This window comes from Apus apus, chromosome 2, assembly GCF_020740795.1.
Source record: "Apus apus isolate bApuApu2 chromosome 2, bApuApu2.pri.cur, whole genome shotgun sequence".
NCBI lineage: Eukaryota > Metazoa > Chordata > Aves > Apodiformes > Apodidae > Apus > Apus apus.
In genome coordinates this window covers 82,057,114-82,070,394 of record NC_067283.1, presented here as the reverse complement: position 1 = coordinate 82,070,394, position 13,281 = coordinate 82,057,114, and the positions used below count along the sequence as shown (strand labels likewise).

At 39.5% G+C, this 13,281-nt stretch overlaps 1 protein-coding gene across 9 annotated transcripts in view; it reads right to left on the bottom strand.

The window, feature by feature from the left end:
* CTNND2 (catenin delta 2) overlaps positions 1 to 13,281 on the bottom strand; it is a 646,650-nt gene that overhangs the window by 34,563 nt on the left and 598,806 nt on the right. For all 9 annotated transcript variants that reach the window (XR_007888643.1, XM_051610842.1, XM_051610849.1 and 6 more), the window contains 2 exons: positions 4,440 to 4,650; positions 1,034 to 1,118 (listed from right to left, as the gene is read on the bottom strand). Coding sequence is in view for 8 of the 9 variants with exons in the window: in XM_051610842.1 (XP_051466802.1) it covers positions 1,034 to 1,118; positions 4,440 to 4,650 (296 nt within the window). In the remaining variant the exon portion in view is untranslated. The remainder of the gene's footprint in view (positions 1 to 1,033; positions 1,119 to 4,439; positions 4,651 to 13,281) is intronic.

The following is a 13,281-nucleotide window of genomic DNA, read 5'->3' as shown; positions in this document are numbered from 1 at the left end:
TGCTCCTCAGACTTGACACAAGCAGGGCTGAGGCATGCAAAAGAACAGCATTTCAAACAGAAGGTCAGCTTCTGCCAGTTTGAGATTTGGTGCATAATTAAGTTATTTTCTTGTAAAAAATAAAAGGCTTTGCTGCTGTGAATCTTCACGACTTCACAATTCTTATGCCTCAGCCTTAATTAGAACCTGAACTTTTGTGCCACACGAAGTCTTAGCTCTCTTTGCTGACATTACAAATGCAAGTATCAATTACATCAGCTGTGAAGTTCCACATTGTGAGAAGACCTCTGAGAACTAAATCTGCAGGCTGAGACTCACACGGAATGTAATTCAGTTTGGAAATATTCAGCAAGAATTACGTTAAGTGCGGTAATTTACTAAGTAGACACTTACATTAAAGGTATATTGGATGTTGCTTCACGGGATTGTATTACCATATTGCAATTCATTTTTAAGAGGTTACCAGGCCTGTGGGAATGGTATGGTAGGTAATATAGACTCCACAGACTGAAAACCAAGTAGACGATCTTACTGTCTGCCAGGCAATTGGAAGTGAAACTATCAAGTTTCAGCCCAGCTCCACATGTAACTGACCCCTAAGCACCAATCCTTCAGATAATCTTGTTTACAATCTCATGAGGAAATTTGGGAGTTGAAGGGCTGGAAATCAAGTCATGTCCTCAGGAGAAGGAGGGGAGATGTGAGAAGGAAAGGTACAGTAGGAGAGCTTTGCATAGCTTTGTTCTATGAACAGGGGACTTCACTCTCCAGGGATGTCAGATCCAGCACTTTCTGTACAAGGTCTTTTTAAAAATCAAATTCACATCCCCTTTTCACCAGCACATATGTTTTCAAAAGATATTTCCATATTTAAAGTAGAAATGAGGGAAAAACCCATAGCTCCAAGTATCTGGAATTTTAAATTGTAGTTGAATTTCCAGTTTACATTAATGTTTTGGCCTAAAGTCTCTCAGCCCCCAAATCTGGGTAACAATATGAAAGATGACAAATCTTGAAAATACCCAAGCCTTACCTTTTTGTAGAGACTTCTCAGGTCTCTGTACTGCCACATACTATTGAGGACCTGAGATGCTGCTTTCACCACTTTTGGCGAATGCCTGTTACACACATATATTAAAAAAGGGAGAGAGAGAGAAAGAAACAGTGAGAAAGAAACTGTTAAGTATAAGACTCCATCCCAATTTTCAAATGCATTGCTATGGATTTAAACCCACAATGAAAGCATGTTTTAAATGTATTATGAGACCTTTAGCTGGCATCTTGGAAACCAATGTGTTTTTAAGCAAGGGCAATACAAGTTTTTTCTAGTAATAATTATTTGGTGGGGTGCAAAATAGGTGTTCCTCAGCACACTGACAAGGATTCATGCTGAGAGCATAATAAGAGCAGTGAGAGAGAAGGCAACTGGCAAGACTGTTAAGGACCCAACTGGTATTATGTACATCTAAGATGTCCTGGCTACATCTTTTGCCAAAAAGGGCACGAAGTTAGAACCAGAGTTTCTTCAAACTTCAACTCATGACAGCATGCTCAATGCATTAAGCGTCTCTTGGCAGTGGCCAAATAAACACTCTGGATGGGTGATGAGCACTGTTTTTGAAGCGCAGAGCTGAGATGCAAAATTAGAACTGATTACAAAACGTCATGACAAATTTAATTAGGAATCCAAATTAAGACTTGCATCTTGCTCGCACTATTACCCTTACATGATGGCAATGCAGTGTCATGCTAAAAACCCTGTATAACTTCACATGGACTTCCTCGTCAGAAAGGTTTTGAAAGAAGCTCTATTGTCACAATCAGTTGGTATAATATATTAAAAAAAATATATCTAAAAACCCCCAAACAATCAGAGAGTATTAAGCTCAGTGAGGTAGGTTCAAATAGAAAAGGACTGGGAAGATAACCCAGCCCACTGAGGAGGCAAACATAGTGTAGTTAAGTCTCTATGTGGTACCAGTTATACGCATAAAGCAGCAGTGGTAGAAAACGTTGCAGAGGCCAAACTCTGGAGTGAAGATTGATGGAGTCTGGGGCAGTCATTGTGGTGGTTCATGCTTTAATTAGAAAAGGTACATGGATTGCAAAACCAAAGAGAAAACAGAAAGCCATCAGCATATATTATTGGCCTGGGCAGAAGTCTTCTCAGGGGTCAGGCCCTGGTGCATCCTGTGACCTCTGAGAAGGACAAGCAGCAGGCTGGCAGTCAAACTGGTAAAGCAATGTTCAGGACACAAGTAATTCAATTAACTTATACTGCATTTTCCTAGTAATTTAATTGGTGCTTCTTTTTTTCCACCTTCCATTTCTCACCCAGAGTACAGCAGTTGGTGGGTAATTGGTGAATAAACAGAAATTTCATAATTCCTTTCAAGCATAATTGTTTTTATTATACTCCCAGCTGTACTGGCTAGTGAGGTGCTGATAACATGGACTAACCAGAAATATAATTGTGCCATACTGTGGGTACTGAGGAGAGATGGGAACTATGCAAAGCCCATATGGGCTTGGCCAATATGACCTTGTGAACACCAGTTCTCTTGTGTTGTCATACAGGGAAAGCACTCAAGCCCTGGGCATGTTCCAAGGGCTAGCAGGGCCAGCCTCACACTCCTGCCACAGATACATACCAGGATGCATGGCCAGGCTAGTATCCTGCACTTGTAGAAGCAGATACCTGACAGCGGACACGACAAATTTGAAGTGTTTTACTGTAATCAACTGACCATGTCAGGATTTCCTATCAGTCCAACAACCAGCAATTCTAATTTTTAACCAATGGATTACATATCAGAGACAAAACCAAAGCAATGGTGTCTGATACTAATACTTCTGAAACAATGAAACTTGCACTTAAGATGGGCATTTGTAGAACTGTGAGTTGACAGGTTTTCTTGTTCTGGGACTGTGTAACCTGTAACAGTAGTAACACAGGACCACAACTCAAAGTTATGTGAGAGGTGGGATACATATCATGATTTGGGAGGGCATGCTGGAATTACTCAACACTACCTGAGCTATAGGTATGTCTTTCACAGTTATGAGGGATACTTAGACAGGGAATTACATCCTTGGATCCTCCCAAAACCACCCATCATCCTTTGAAAAGTCAAGATTTAACAGGTATTTATAATCTCTACAGGATAATGAACAGGTAGACAAATGCATTATTTTGAGGAAAGACACATTTAACTTAAGAGAAATGGATATGAACCTGCTTGTAGTATCAGTACATTTGATCTAGAAAATACAAATAAAAAATTAAAGAGATTCAGCAGTAATAAAAATGCAAATGTAATAAATCAGCAGAGCATGGGGAGCTCCCACAACTGGAATCACATACTCTGTTACGCTACTACTTTTTACCCCTGACAATTATAATGTGAGAATGTTTCAATAATGAATTTGGTATGAAAAGAAAAAGGTGACAACAGAGGAAAAGAAATGCAATTAAATTATATTGGCAATGCTCTGATCACATAGGCGAGCATAAGTTCTCATACCAAATGTAAGGTGCATAAATCTTTCCTTCAGGTTGTAGCCTGGCTTTGTGGGGCTCTTTTAAAGCTCTGATGCTGCGGTGGGCTGTGTGATGACAGCTTCGAGTAGGTGGACTGATGGGTTTTGTACACTACAATGAAGGCTTTTTGTTTTCAAACTGCCATAGTCCCATTGCACTATACTTCTGCAGGTTGACAAATATGAGAACCAGGCTATCTGTTTTAGGCAAAAGAAGGATAAAGAGTGAACTCTTCATGAAGAGTGTGTACATAGGAAAACAGACAAGATGAAACCATAGCTGCTCTGAAAATGTCACAGGCGTGTGTAAGATTTTTGCATGTTTTGGTGTCTCACAAAGTAGCCTGCAGTTATCCTAATGCTCACTCAGGAGTAAGGTGTTGGGAAAACCCAGGGATCAACTTTTCTCCTATGCCCCACCTTACCAGCAAGCTGGTGGCTTGGAAAAGGGTGCTGTGAAGAGGCATGAGTGACTTTATATTCTTAATTCCCAGAGCAACCGGAACAGTAACAGAACTGCATTGAGGTTCGCCTCCTTTCACAGGATCCCTCCACATGCACGTCACCCCTTCTGCAAGGTGCAGTCCAACTGCTCTGGTCCCTAGTGTTTATCAAGAACTTCTGGAAGTACTTAGAGGTAGCAGTTACTGTAGACAACTACTTTCCTTAAACTGCACATGCAGTGCACTCCATGCACTGCTGATGGCACACCAACAAATCACAGCAGAGACTTGCTATTGGCACTATCTGTTTCTTGTCACTTTTCACACGGGGCATTATGTTTTCTGATGAAACTAAAGTAATCAACTCATGATTGCACAGAGGAGGCAAACACATTCAGGACTAATAATAACTACTGGAGATGTTAGAAAAGGTGCAAGATGATTTGCAAAACATACTTGTCTCCTTTACTCTTAGATATGCCAACCAGTTTCTCAATGCCGCCTGCGTCTCGTAAGGCCTTGGCATTCTCCATGTTTTTAGTGATGACTTCATGCAGAGTGCAGCAAATGGCAGTAACGGTGTCATCAGACATGGCCTTGCTTGATGAGCTGTTGCTGTTGTTAGCGCCTGGCAGTCGGTGGACCAGATCCCTCATGGCATACTTGCCTTTGTTGAAAGAAAACGAAGGGAGAATTCAGAAGATACAGTAATAAAGGGTGATGGAGAAGAAGTACAGGGAAAACACGCAAGACTGTTAGCACCATTTGCATCATGGCATGTAATCTAATTGGCTACTGATACTATTTTGGAGCAAGTCACATTTATATGATTGCACGCTGAAGAATTTCACACATTGGGGACTTTTAATATTTTCATATTACACCAGTTGGAGACATCAATTATGGGCTACATCATGCCCTTGTAGGAATGAAAAGATGATAGTCCAGGCCAAGTACATGTATAAAGATAACCTGAATACCACAACTTACAGAACTTGGCAAGTCCAGATCTCCCATCACACAACTTGTAACTCAAGTTACTACAAATAAAAATGTGCATCAGTTGTTAAAAAGACTATTGTGAATGTAAAACCAATGACCCTGCTATTTGTAAGTCTTCTCTGAAGGACAGGTTTCACAGCACAAGGTTAATTCTATACCATATGCAGAAATTGAACTGGGTTTATTAGTGTTTCTATGACTTTATTGCTTATTCAGTGCTTAGAGATGACACTGCACTCTTGCACACATCCTTAGTTGTATACATGGTATTGACCAGAAAGGCAGCCCTTCTGACATATGTTCCTGTCTGGTATTTAGAGATTATTTTATAAAACAGTAACTTCTAGAACTTAATATCTCCTATAATGAAAGGTGCAACAAGTTTTTTTAATGGTCACATTGAACTGATGACACAAAAAAGAAATCCTGTTGAATATTATCCCTTTTCCATGTTTAAATGAAATTTTTTTTTTTTGCAAACTTGCACTTAAAAGTCATGTAGTGCTTGTGAAAATAACACAAGCGCAGCTTCTGATAATTTATATATATATATAGTATAAACGTAAATACATAAAAATGTAGGGCAGAATTAGCAACAGCAGAGATATATGGGAAGCCTCACAGCAGTTCTATAGAGGGTGAGGGTCACTAATGCAGGAAAAGAGCAGCTCACTAATTCAACGCAATGAAGACAAGATCAGAGAGGGTGAGGGCCTGATGAAGTTAATGCTGAGGTGAGTGAAACAAATCTGAATCACCTTTAGTGCAGCTGTGCTAGGAATCTGCATACAGCAATCATCATGAGAGTGTATCATGCAGGATGAAAAGGACAGGAAAATTGGGAAAAAAAGTATAATTATCAATCTAATCTACATAACATTTTATGAATGAAATAATCAGGTATGATTGTTGTATATAATATGGTAATTTAATCAGATTTTTTTGATAACTTAAAAAGTTCTGATCAATTTGTACTTTTGGGTACTTATTACAAAAATCCTTTCTGAATTAATGAATTCAGTTGTGTGTGTCCACATCTGAAAGCAGAGCTAAGAGGAAAATCACATATTTTAACTATCAAATGTTAAATTATTTTTATTTCTCACAATTTTGCCTGCTACAGTAGAAATACAGTCAGTCATCTGGAACAGAATATTCATAGTACAGATAAAAACTAAAATCCCTGTACTGAAATGTTAAACTTTAAATGCTTTGGTAATGTGAGATCTTAGAAATTACTCACTCTGTATCATGACAAACATTCCCGATCATAAAAAGCATAACTTTACTAACAAAATGTGCACAGTAGGATTTGAAGCCTACTGGTGTGCTGCAATGCAAATACAAACACAAATCTTGTCCTCAAACATTTTTATGTCTTTGTACTTAATATTTAATTGGCCATTTGTGTTATTAGCTTTTCAGGAATATTATTAATATCATATGTAATACAGATATTAACACCACGTTCCCTTTCAGAAAACGTTTGTTTGAACAAACTTAAAATCTTTTTTCCCCTACACATACATGAAACACTGTTCAAGAACAGCCTCAAGTGCTATTTTTATCTGCATCTGTTTGTTCTTTGTAACGTGAACACATTAATAGCTGCTTATCATGTACAGTGATTACTTCAGTCTGTAGCATATAGTAAATAAAGCTTATGCAGCAAAAAATAAACCATGATCTGATGTAGCTTTTAGTCTTCTAATGGAGCCTTGTGTCAGGAATAAGTACAAGTAGATGAATCAGATACATGAGTAAGACTTTCTCCTTTACCCTGCATACACATTCAGAACAGACCTATGATCCTTTTTCCTTTCTTCCCTCACTTAAATTTGCAACCCACTGTCTCAGTCCTCTGGTGGAACCAGAGGACAGTGGTGACATTAGCGGCCAAAGACTGTGTTACTTGGCACTGAGTATAAGGAAATCTGGATGGCTGTCCCAAGCAGACTTCTTTCCTACAACTGGCCTACTAGTCCAGTCAATAGTAGTCATGCCTGTACATGTGCCTAGACACACAAGATACTTCCTAAAATAAACAAAAGCTTTGGAGCTATCAGAAAAAGCTCATTAGAAAAAGTGAACTCAACACAATCAGGCAATGGTATAAGCATTCTGGACATGTTCATGCTCAACAAGTTCTAATATTTCTGACATGCACACACTTAACTTAGGCATGGGAAAATAAAATCAGTATTAGATACTTCAAATTAGCCAACCAGGCTTTTACAAATAATATGCAACAGTGAAACACTACCGTATCCCTTATTCTGAGTGGCTGTGGTAATTCCAGCTCAATAAACTATTCAATTCTTAGTCAGTTGTGTACTAAAATGTTTTGGCATTTTTTTTTTTCCTATGAATCGCATGGAATTCAGCCCTTGGATAGCAAGTGCCAGGAGACTCACCGTACGAATTTGAAGACTTAAAATCTAGTCAGCACATTGCAGCTTTGGCAGCTGTGCAAGCAGGTGTCCAGTTTGGAGATCCCTCTATCATAACCTGTAATGATAATGCCAGGCCACCGGTCCTGCTAGGAGCTGTCTGTGAAGGAGACAGGCTTCCTTCTCCCTGCCCTGTCCCCGAGGTGAAGTGAAAGACAGAACTGCCACCTCAGAGAGAGCTGCTTACACATGCAGGTAAAGCAGCTGACACCACATAGACAGGCATCGTGCCTCAAATTGTCCTCCCAGAGGTTCACCAGAAAAAGGTGGCACACCAGCTGGAAGAAGAGGGGAATGACCAGACTATAGGGCTGCTCTAAGTCACTGTTTTACATGGTCTTACGTTTTTTTTAACAGGTGTAACTGTTAACATATTTTCTGTGAATTTAGTATTTGAACACTATGTTAGCTGCATCAAAGGAAGCATGGCTGAGAGAGGTGATTCTCCCCCCTCTCCCCCCTCCACATTTGTGAGACCCCACCTGGAGTACTGTGTCCAGTTCTATACACTTATTAAATAGTCATGGTATGGTTCCCAGTTTCAGAAAACAAGACTTGGAAGATTAACTTATTGAAAACACAAGAAACATCAGACAGATAGTAATTCAAACTAAGAGCCCTGTCCTAGAGGTAGGGCTTGCTCTAATAAAAGTAATATGTCATCTCGAAGATACTAATTAATTCATATTGTGTAGGTAGATAATAAAAAAATAGCAGAATGCCCCCATATTTTGTTGTAATGATAAAGATATCCTATTCCAGAACTGCTGGTGTCCATATGTCACAATATAAGTGAATTTTGTTCTCTTGATTCTAACACATGTGCTTCATGTAAATTTCCAGGCATACATGGTTTTGTGCATTTTGATTATCCTTGTGTGTTTGTAAGACCATTCAACTTCAGTATTTCACAGCCTTTTTGAAAATAATAATACTGGGAGAGCTTTTATTATTATTTTCAATCCTTATTTAGTAAATGTGGCAAAACAGACTATTTAATTTGGGTGGAATAGATTTTAATAATGAGTCAGTATATTCTACTGGTAGTCTAATTAAGTGTATTCATCACATGTTAGCAGTGGCAGAAATACCACACTTGTGTTTGATAGAGTTAATTTGTGCATAATGCTTTTTTAAGGTGTAACTGATAATCACTATCGGTACTAGGGTAGCATCTGAAAGTACTCCTTAGAAGTCCAGCTGTCATTGTACCAGAGGAACCTTGTCCCTTCTTTGATCAGTGGAAATCATCAGTACATAATGAGGTGCAAACATGAGGTGATTACGCTGGGTACAATATGTAGCAAACTCTGGACTTGGACTGCCTAGGCAGTAAAAGGCAACTTGTAAGCGTCACAGCAGCAGTGAATCCCATGTGACTTAAGAGGGTAAAAGTGTTTCAAGTTTTCACAAGGTGATTTTCTTCTGCCACTGAAACACTTGAGAGGGAAAAACTACTTCAAATTGTAAAGGCAATACAGGCTAAGAAGCAAGAAATGCTGTCAGACTGGATCTGAGAGCCAAACACATGTATTTTTTTGTGGGATAAAGGACAAATCAAATCAAAGATGAAGCAGGGTAATGCCAGAGCTGTTTGACTGGTGGCAAAGTTAGTGTGGATGGAAAGAGATAAAGTTATAATTTTGAAAGCAAGAAAGGCTGCAGTACTGAGGCTGAGAGAGACTAGTCCATGCAAACAGATCATCACTCTTCAGACTTTAGGGAGCACCAGTAAAAGTGCAGGTGAGACAAGACCAAGAAATAATCTACCCAACATATCAATATTGGTTTATAAAGGACTCCTATTTCAGAAGGCAGAGTAGCAAAAGCCAAAATAAGGGTCATTAGCAACCCCAAAGTTTCATGCCACTGCAGCCACTGAGCCAGTGACTCTGCTATCCATCCCTATCCTTAAGATATAGTCCCTAGCATAGCTTACTGCAGCCCACATTACATGTGAAGGAACTGTAAGTCACAACAGTTTGTAATCAGCAACCCTTTCTTCTCTTTGTCTGGTGACTTCTGGTTTGACATGACTTAGGCTGTTGACATGTCATGTCATGTTGACATCCAAAATGCAGCACTATACCAGCTTCTAAGAAGAAAATTGACTCTATCCTGGCCGAAGCCAGGACAACAGGGCAGATTTATGCAAGACAAATGCAGTGGCTACTGTCAAACCTACATGGCCTGGCCAGTGTCAGCTAATGGTTGGTGATGTTAGGGATGAGAACACTGTGCATGAAGTACTATTAGATGAGGAAAGTGGAAAAAAGCCTGAGCAATAAGATTGAAAAGCATGCACCCAAAAAGCATGGGTCCCATCACTTTGAGCAAGTGTCAGAAAATAGAGAACTTTGGATCTGTTTGGGATTCAGGTGCAAAAGGAAAGCTAAAACCATTCCTAGGCATGTAGTGGGCAATTCATGCGTCCAAACACTAATGCAGTTTCAAATACCCTTATATAACTGAGATGTCTGCACAGAGTTTGTAGACCTATGGAAGACACACAGCCTTCTGGAAAACAGCTCTAAGTAGGATGCCCTATGTTCTTTAATGTCCAGCACTTCTGATGTTTAGCCAAAAATGTTTCCTGGGTACCCTAGTCATAGAAACATAGAATGGTTTGGGTTGGAAGGGACCTTAAAGATCATTTGGTTCCAATCCCCTTGCATGGGCAGGGACACCTCCCACTAGATCAGGTTGCTATGTTATGGATGTACACAAACATTTGTAATCTCTGGCTCCTCAGAGTAAACACATATGAAGACATTTCTCTACATGATGTTAATTGACTATAGTACTGCAATTACCCCTATCAAAAAAATTACTAAATCAGCTCAACCATTTGTAAGGGAATGAGTAATGAGTTACCTTAGACTGGTATGAGTAAGTACTTCAAAACTTGGAGGCTGGAGATGCTGCTTTAGCTGCTTCACATTAAGCTTAGTCTGCCAATTAAGCTGGGATGAGTGCTTTGAGCCACAGAACAATGCCACATTTCACCTCCTTGCAGGTTTATTTGAACTTAGATTTTACGATTCTGTGGAAATAAACTACTTTTGGAGAAGATGGAAAGAATTAAAAAAAGTTAGGCACATGTGCCCTTCTGTGCCCCCAAGCACCCAAGTGCACTTTGCTGATGGCTGCTGAGACAGAACAAAAGATCAGATGGAAGTCTCAAGACTCCCTCTTCCCCTCAGAGAAATGATACATATTTTCACTTTTCCACCACCTCTGAGGACGGAGAGAAAGATTTCAAGATACAAGATTGGTATTTGGTATGGACCACGACAAAGAGGAACAATTTCTTCCCTGATACATTGCATGTGACATGCCATTCAGTGGTTTTCTTTTTTAAAAATATGTTTTATCAAGAATAAATTCAGCAATGGCTAGTGTAGCATATAAAGCCCAACAGGGAGTAGGAATAGTCATCTTTTACAGTTTCAGGGAAGAAACCTGCAAACTTTCACAGAGCAATGAAAGTACATGAACCACCAGTATCTGTGTTGGCAGTGTCAATGAAGATTTGCTTGTAAAAGTATCAAATATCTAAAGAATATAGAATACAAAAGCTTTTCTCTTTTTAAAAAGATTAAAGATGCTGGTTCTGTGATTCTGTATTTGTCAAGAGGATGGTATAGTACAGGGAGAACTAGGAATGACAAAGGGCACAGCCACAATTAGGAGTGGAAGAGCGGTATGCATAGAAGCTAGGGGCATTGGACAAAGACAAAGGAGAGCATTTTTGTATTTTCCGTCTGAACATGTCATGGGAAATCACAACTGGGTGGAATGCAATCACCGTTTTCAGCAAATTGCTTTCTCAGATCCACCACCGTCCACAGATTTTATTTCCTGTTACAGAATTTTAACATAGCCACTTTCTTCCTTCAGCTCCTGTTTTCAGAAACATGACTTTTCCGTTTTATGTATTTTCTGCCTCCCACTGGCTGATGATTTTTCTTGCTTTCCACTCACCTTCCCAGGGCTGCCCCTTCTCCCCTCAATTACATGACTGGTATTTTTGATTCCGTGAGCTGTATCCCCTCAGCCCTTTGGGTCTTAACCACTAAGCTTTCTTGTTCCTTCACTGTCTCGCCTATTTGAAATTTAAGCATATATCACTGCATCTGTCCCGTCTGACAAGCTTTCCAATCCTCTCTTCAAATTGGTTTACAAACCTTCAGTTTGATCCTCAGCTAGATCCTGTCTTTTGTCACAACCCTGTACACCCATGATCCCTGCCAGGCTCCTGCTCTTTAACCTTCTGAACTAAAGCAAATTGTAGCTAGCTTACAAGCATAGATTTTAGACTTGAAAATACTGTTGTGTTTAAAACCTATTGCTCTTTTACTACTCTTGTTGTCTGCCATGTATATCTCAATTCCATAGACAGCTTTCTATTTAACTACTGTTACTCCTAATACTTGTTTTACTCCTCTCTCCATGGAATATGTTCATATTCTGCATTTCTCTCACACAGCAAGACTGCAGATATTCAGGCTTTATATTAGCACTTGTCTTAAGACCTAGAGACTAAAGAATTTCCAGGGCTCTTGAGCTGGTCATAAACTGCTAATTCATAGAGCATATCTGTCCCAACACATGCTTCAAAGGCTAGATCCATGTCTACACTTTGCATGCAGAAGCACTTTAGCCAGCTCCACTGGAGCTAATGCCAAAACTAGAGAAATGTATTGAGGACCAGCTGTATGCCTCTGCCTCTTTCATCTTTGCTGCTGTCTTTTTGAATGTCAAGGGATGCATGCTGTCACAGAAAAAGTGGCTTTCTGGAGAAACTACCTGTCTTTTGAAGGAGGAGATGTTTGCAGCAGAACAGCTGAAAAACTAATAAAGAAATGGACTTGTGGGTACCACGGCCAAATGGAGTTACTGTTTCCAAGAGTACATCTCACCCACCATAGTGGATGGCTTCTATATTGAATGTTAATCCATACATTCAAGCTGAGCAATCTTTGTCCCCTCTCTCATGCTGAAGAGGCAAACCATCAAACACAGGCAGCCCAACTCAGGGTGCATTCCCTGACTTGCAATCTGGTTTTGGAAGACAAATTTGCCAAGAGGTGTAAGCATTAATTTGTTTAAAGTCTCACCCATACTGGGAGGATAAATTTAAACAGTTCAAGTCCAGCTTGACTTGCCTAATTATCTGTTGATCTGATATGCCAGACAACTACTGGGTTCAGAGAAGGAGAAAAATCTCCACCAATAAGTTTCTATTTGTCAGCCTCAGCAGTAAAAGAAGCAGCATTTTTTTAAGGTAAACTGTCATAAATCCACACATATTACTGCTTTTCTGTTGCTCCCCCTTCCCTGGCCAGACAAAAAGGATTTTTTGGTTCCAGGGAATTTGATCTTGCATGCTTGGGTTTTATATTCAGAATGGATGGAGTCCGTGTGGGCACACAGTCTAAAAATCTCCTTTTTAATTGATTTTGTTTTCATCTCCGGACAGAAATAAAAACTGGAAAAGGTATGGAAATAACCTGTTAGCATACCTATTGACACAGGTAGTGCATATATATCTAATTAATCAGCTCCTTTACACACCAACAGATTCATTTCTCGTTTAGACTGCACTGTCATCTTTCCTTTCATCTTTCCACTAGCCCAAGGTAAAAAAGATTCTGCAAAAGGAAGCGATTCCTCAGTTTAATTGCTGCAGGCTAAGTTTTCTGATTACTGGAGCTGGTTTTAGTCCCTTGCTATCCTCTTCCCTGCTCCCTGCAGAGAACAGAGCTTTTGGAAGGTTGAATTTTTAAAAAGATATAGTCGTTTAATTAATGTTATGATTAATCAGTGTTTCTAAAGTGCTTTGA